Source organism: Mirounga angustirostris, unplaced genomic scaffold (genome assembly GCF_029215605.1).
Source record: "Mirounga angustirostris isolate CCGP_5_RB_7025 unplaced genomic scaffold, mMirAng1.0.hap1 SCAF_9, whole genome shotgun sequence".
Taxonomy (NCBI): Eukaryota; Metazoa; Chordata; class Mammalia; order Carnivora; family Phocidae; genus Mirounga; species Mirounga angustirostris.
Genome location: NW_026991717.1, coordinates 136,174,110 through 136,181,302, shown reverse-complemented (window position 1 = coordinate 136,181,302; position 7,193 = coordinate 136,174,110). Strand labels below are relative to the sequence as shown.

Below are 7,193 nucleotides of genomic sequence, written 5' to 3'. Positions count from 1 at the left end.
TGCCAAGTGCTTGCTAGAAATGATTTTTAAAATGTTTCTACATGTAAAATTTACTGACAAATTTTGGTCAACCATTTAAAAATAAAAATTAGTTTAAAATTCTTGGAGAAAATGCCTTTTTGCCCACGTTTAAAATTGAAAATCAACTTTACTACAGAGAGGAGTTCTGTGGAGTGTACAAAATTCCGCATGTCCAGAGATCAAATGGCCATCCCGGATAGGGCATCATGCATTTTTCTTTTAGTCACCCTAAAGTTTCAGCCACAGGACCAAAATTTAGTGTCCTGTGCCACATGGCCACAGGATCACTGGTTTCACATCATGGCTTAAGAAAATACTGGCATTTTGTTTCTTATGAAATTAAGTTCTACCTTATGCATACAAGCAAAAAGGGAAAAAGAAAAGGGGGAGGGAGCAAAAAGCTTTGTTTCAAAGACAACAGATTGAAGGCAAAAGAATATGGAGCTTTAATAAGCTCAAAGAAAAATATTTGCTGGCTGATCGCTGATTTGTATGCATTCTAAACAATTCTATAAATAAAACCAATGTATCATTTCTTAATCATGACCCCATCAAAACCAACTATTTCCTAATTATTCTTTCAATGTCAAATATATACCCTTAGAGTTGACATTTCATTTTTAAGGGTTGCAGCTACCGCACAGGGACTGAACTAGATGTCCTCTCATCCTTTCTCTGAAGTAGAACAGTACGCCACCGCACAATGGTATCCAATTTGAAGACTAATGGTAAAGGAAATTTTTCAGGAAAAAATGAAAATCCATCAAGCTGAAAATCTAAAATTAGTTCTACTTTCTAATAAAAAAATACATAAAAGTGCATCATCGAACAAGGAATTCTTATGCCAGTTTGTATTGCAAATTTTCCAAACAATGCATCAAACATAAACCCAATCCAGATGTCAATTATGGATACAAATATAGCTTGAGGTTTTTTTTTTTTTTTTTTTTAAAGGCAGTAATTTTTTGAAATAGTTAATGCAACTGTTGCTAACACAATAATAATAGTACTCCTGGCTTCACATACTAACCTGGACTTCCGATCAAGTGCTGATTAGCCCAGTAAGGGAGGTCACAAAAAAAACCTAAATCCATTTTCAGTCATGTCTAGTCTTGTACCCTCCATTCTCCTTTTTTAGCATTTGAAGACAACAGGTTGAGTTGGCAGATATTGTTTATGGACCCCTGAGGTTGTTTTTACCGATTCAATCTCAGTTTTATTGAATTCTTGATAACAGGAATAGGATTTGCAGGGAGAGCAGGGATATCAGAAAGGTCTGTACTGGATGTTTTCTGAGAACGAAAGCAAAGAACACAACATTGTTCAAAGCACTGTAACTTAAAAATGAGATTTACTTTCCACTGCTTTACTTGCTAAGAAATGGATGGGACCTTACCACAGAAGTATTAAAAATTTAAAGAGAAACAAGAATGAAGTGCAAATAAACATGACTATTACTATAAAACTATCTGTTCTACACTTGTAATTTTCAAATAATAAAATATGAATGTTTTAGCAATACACAGAAAACTCCTAAGTAATTTTAAAATACAACTTTCATAGACACACTCAGCTCTAAGAATGACCTGTCATATAATTATTAAAGTCATGTTAAACTGTATTTACTTGTAGTAACACTAACAGCTGTGATGGTAACTGGTGCTGGAGCGCCCCCGTGTGGGAGAACACACACAGGAGCGGCAGTTACCAGGACATTATTTTCTGACCTCTATATATTATAAAATTAAATCTATACAACTCAGCAATCATTTAGTTATTCTAAATTTTAGGAAAACTTCATGTTAAAAAAGTTTAAATACAAGGCTTCTTTAACATTCAAAAACAGAGAGAGAAATTTTTAAATGTTTTATTATGGGAAATTCCAAGCATCCACACAAGTAGAGCACATTCTATGATGAATCCCATGTAGCCATTACCGAGCTTCGCCAGCGGCCCAACCAGAACCATCCACCGTCCCCCCACCTTCACTCCCAAGCTTACTCTGAAGCAAATCCCAGAGATGCTACCATTTTGTCTGTAAGTATCTCAAGTTATCTCAAAACAATAAGGATTCTTTATTACACACAGCCACAATATTATAATCATCTCCCCAGAAAGAAATATACCTGTTGTATCTCCAAATATAGGGATTTTTTTTTTTTTGTAATCAACATCATCACTCTTTTTATTAACTGGGTGATTTTTCTCTCAGTGGCTCTACAAATCTTTACATTAGAAATTAAGTTCTACCTCCCCATAAAAATACAAAAAGGCAAATACCCACAAGTACTCATCACCATAGGGATGAACTTAATAAAAGAGAAAACTAGAGAACAGTCCCCCAGAGTAATGTGGCAGGCCAAAAGACACGCAGTCATATCACAGGAGCTCAAGACCGACAGACTACTTTGTCCATGTATCAATGCCAAGCACATTTCCTCATGTTGCTTTAGTTACTTCCTCCACCCCAAATTTTTATTAGATAAGTTCTGGAATAAATGACATTCCAGAAATTCAACATGATATTTCTCTCTTTAGAGGTTATGAGGGTTAACAGTTAGCAAAAACACATCTTAAAATTATTACATTAAAATGACTCTGAGCCACAAAGCAGCAAAATATCACTGCCTCAGTTCAGCAGCCTCACTGTGAGCATCAATGATCTCAGTGGTCTTGCAGAGGGGTCACCAGTTCAACATCTACTTAAAGAAAATATTTACTTTGTGTCAGAATATGACCTAGACTTTGAAGTATATTCAATTTTTGAAAGGGTTCAAAAAGAAAATCATTGTTTCACAAAAATGAAGGGTTCACAAATCAGTATTAAAAAAAAAAAAAGAAAAAGAAAGAAAGAAAAGATTCTAGGTGCCTACTGTATGTAAGAAGGGACTATAACAATTTCTAGGACAAATGAAAAATAATTTGAGAGAATTACGGGTTACATTAAATTAACAATTGAAAATCAGAAGTAAAATGTGAGACAAACACATTTTAAAAAGAAAAAAATCATTTTAACCTCACAAAAAGATCCACAAAGATGTTTTTTAGTTCTGTCATGATTTAAAATTCACTCACTCTTTGATCTGTAGAGAAAACCTTTGTATGAATACTGCATATTATGACTAGTGAGGATTTAAATAATTTGCAATATCAAATAATATATAAGGGGATGAGTTAGCATCTTGACAGTGCAAAACAATGGTTCTATCAAATCTGAAGCTCTACCTTTAAACTACAATATACACATTGATAGGCTAGCGAGTAACTACTGTTACAGAGAGGATTTTAATAGTCTTCTTGTATATGCTCATTTTAATTCATTACACCACACTAATCTTAACAACATTTACAAACTCTCCTTGCTTTTTGCACTTAGTACCTGAGAGGCCAACAGAGAAGCCGCTGTGTGAATAGTTTCTGATTGAGTTGTACTTGTCTCTGTATCAAGTTGTTCCTGTGAGACAAAGAGGACGGGGGAGGAAAGAGACTTAAAAAAAAGAATAAAAGAACATGACTGGGTTTGGTGGCTAATAAAGAAGACAACTTGGAAGACAGGAGGATCAAGAGAAAGATGGGACCACATCACAAAATCATGTAGTGAGCCTGGCCGCAGGCCACCAAGCCCTTGTCACATACACATACGTTTCTATTTATCTACTTCATATTTATGGGCATGGTCAGAGTATCTCCTGACTTTCCAGCTACTTCCAACTTGGACATTTGGAGCAAATAATAATTAAAGACACGCACAGGCACATTACGAAATGTTGCCCAGACAATAATTAACACACTACAGACCTAAGCCCTAGCTATGTGAAAAAAACAAAACCCAGTTAATATTATTAAATAAAATTACCTTTTCCAAAGAATAAAAGCTGTTCCCACACCTTCGATTAAAAGTAGAAAAAAAGTCCCTAAAACATTCCTTTTTTTTTTGGTTTCTCCTCCCCTCCTCAATAATCAATGCAGGGATCTATTATAAATATTATGAGAAAATACCAGGAGAACCATGTCATGCCACTGCTCTCAACGTTTTTAAAGCTGTGCACAAAACAGAATACTACATATATACACAAATGAAAATAAATATGTAAAAACCTGAATTTCTATAAAACATATACAGTAATAAAACAATGAAATGTCAATTTTCTCTTATGAAACAGAACGGGGTAAACAGGATGCAGGTAACAGAAATGGAAGTTCAGGCTTTCTGAAGCACAAACTGGGAGTTATGCATCGAGTTTTAAAAGTAAGCATACTATTTGCCTCAGTAACTCCTCTTTCATTAATTTATTCTAATAAATATAAATGGATGGCAGGTATTTACCTATAGTCAATACTATAGTAAGAAAGAACTTTCTTTTTTTAATAGAAACAACTGCTAACAACTGGGAACTGGTTGAATAAAATAGGGTTACAGCCTTAAGATAGCTTATTAATATTTTGTAAATTATATAATCACAGGAATAATTTTTCCTGGTTTACAGAGTGAATAAAGATTTGAAAGCAAAGGCACTGGTATGTATGTATGCCCAAATAAAATCTATAGGCATCAAAAGAATACTTGCTCAAATGTCGATTATGGGAATAATTTTGGAAGAGGATTTCCAAATTTTCTACCTTAAATAAGAGGAAAAAGTTAAAAGCCTTCAGTACATTTCAATTTTTGAAAAAATGATGTTTGGACTCTAATACGGTTTGGCTAAACCACTCTCTTTCATCTCATCTACCTCATCTCAAGCCCCATGCACCCCAGAAGGCTCTTGCCAGAACCTTCTGCCAAAAACTGATTCTCAAAACATACCATACGCCCACCCAAAGAGTAAGATGACCTTCTTATCTTGGACTGCCCCAAATCCTACATATCCTTCAAGGACTACGTCAAATACGACATGGTCTTTCTACAAAGCCTCTTACTGTTTCTTCAGTCAGAAATAACATCCCACTGCTCCTGCCCCTCACCACCCCAGCAGCCTCAATTACTTTGATCTTCTGTGATAATATAATTAGTTGCTTCTACCTCTTATCTTCTCTACTTAATTTTAAGTTCTTTTAAAGGCACACAACATGCCTCACTCATCACTTTATTCCGTTCAGTGTCCACCCAGATTATCACCTTGCATTTAGTAGGACCTCAAACATTTGAGAAATTCACTTTCAGCATTATAAATTAACATTCAAAAGGGACGAACACTTCTCTAAAAACAATACTGAACTACCTAAAACCTATAGAACAAAAGACAGTACAATATTCTAGAGACATTTCTATCACATCTTCTGTACTCTTAATTGTGTATGTATTCCAAGGCTAAATTAGTATACCTTTGTTTCTGTTTTATCATGTCCACTCAAAGCAAGACAGTTAGCATCTTCGCTTGTTTCATCCTGTTTTTGAAAAAAAAAGCTTTATTCTCTAAAATGAAAAATTTAGATTATTTGCCAATCAATGCTTTAATTGATAAAAATTTTTTAAATTATAAAATAATTTAACCTGTAAGATCAACTATAGCCTTAAAGTAGATCATTCATTCATTTGAAAAAAAATTTTTAATGTAACATATTTAATTTGGCTTCAGTATCTTCCAAACAAAGAATATGAAGAAAGCTGTTACTGTTGATCAACACCACCTAAATCACATTCCTAAAACCACTAAGTTCATAAAATATTTTTTGTAAGGAAGAGAAAAAAAGAGTTCATTGATCAAACAATTTAGAAACTTGGAATCCTATCGATAGACCCCCATTCTGGGAAATTCACATACACATTAGCACTTTTTATAAAAGGTTCTGAGAAGTTCTATAAAGAATACCTCTTTGACTTTCCCAAACAACTAACCACAGAATCCCCCCACTTAGTAAACTTAGTAACATCCTGAGGAACTGGAGGTTTGAGAAATGCTCTCTTCCAGTCTTAATTTTTTAATTTATTATAATTATATTCAAAAACAATTCATTTTCGGTAAAGAAAGCAAAAGAGAAGCCAAAGATGGCTGTACTTTCCCATTCCTGCAGTGACTTGCAATTAACATCCCTTTAAGAAAAACTATTTTAACCCTAATTTCTCTGCTGTATTTACTAGGGAAAATTATAATTTTAAATGTAGCTTTATAACAAGACATAGAAACCATGTTTCTATGAGTAGAAGAGATTTAACAGTAATATAAACCAATTCTAATAAGGACCTTATTTGTATCCTGCAAACGTTACAAACTTCAAAAACAGTAATGATAACAGGGCAAATATCAAACCTGACTGGATATGAAATTATTGCTAATACTGGTAAATATACTGATATACACACACACACATATATATATAAATACACACACACATATATGGTGATAATATACTATAGTTGTGTTTCCAGAAATCTTTATCTTTAGATACACACAGAAATATTTATGGCTGAAATGATACGCCTGGGATTTGCTTCATAACAAGGGGAAAGGAAGTAGATGTGTAGATGAAGTAGGCTGGCCGTGAGCTGTTAACTGCGGAAGCTAAGTGATGCAAACAGGACTGTTCATTAGAATTTTGTACATGTTTGAAATTTTCCATAAGAAAAAGTTTAAAAATAGATATATAGCATCATTTAAGCATACAATCCAGGGCAAACATTTGTCTATTTTTATTTTACACCTTCGCATATGATGCAAATTAAGCAGCAATATACCTCCTGACCACCCCTGAACCCCTCTCCTGTCTATACACATGTTAGTGCATGATTAATTAAGACCAGTATTTCTTTCTGGTTTATTAAAATTTCTAATAACAAGTACTCATTAACAGAGAATAAAAGATCCGGTTTAGGAGAGCTCCAAAATGATGATATTCATAACAATCTTCTCCTTTAGCACCATGAGATTTAGGCCTGGGTTCTATTCCTGACTCTGACTTTAATTAGCTTTATAAATGGAAAACCACTGAAACTCAAGGTCCTCCTTCTGGGAAATGAGATCAGCCTGTAAGATACCTAAGATCCTCAGGTCTCTTCTATATCATAAAATTGTTTTTTGTTAGTCAACTCCATGAAGCCGCCATAAACAAAACCCAGACTGTGAGAAAACATTAAAGAACAAAACAAAACAAAACAAAACAAAAATTGCAAGGAAAAAAGGAAGGATTAAACCATTAACAGAAGTAAACAGAATGAATAGGCATCTCCAGTTATG

At 33.9% G+C, this 7,193-nt stretch overlaps 1 protein-coding gene across 7 annotated transcripts in view; it reads right to left on the bottom strand.

Moving 5' to 3' along the window:
• Positions 1 to 128: 128 nt before the first annotated feature.
• PAPOLA (poly(A) polymerase alpha) overlaps positions 129 to 7,193 on the bottom strand; it is a 58,717-nt gene continuing 51,652 nt past the window's right edge. For 3 of the 7 annotated variants that reach the window (XM_064571541.1, XM_045901490.3, XM_045901491.3), the window contains 3 exons: positions 5,344 to 5,406; positions 3,401 to 3,475; positions 129 to 1,313 (listed from right to left, as the gene is read on the bottom strand). In XM_064571541.1, the coding sequence (XP_064427611.1) occupies positions 1,218 to 1,313; positions 3,401 to 3,475; positions 5,344 to 5,406 (234 nt within the window). In that variant the 3' untranslated portion in view covers positions 129 to 1,217. The remainder of the gene's footprint in view (positions 1,314 to 3,400; positions 3,476 to 5,343; positions 5,407 to 7,193) is intronic. The other 4 variants (XM_045901493.3, XM_045901492.3, XM_045901495.3 and 1 more) reach the window with 2 other exon arrangements.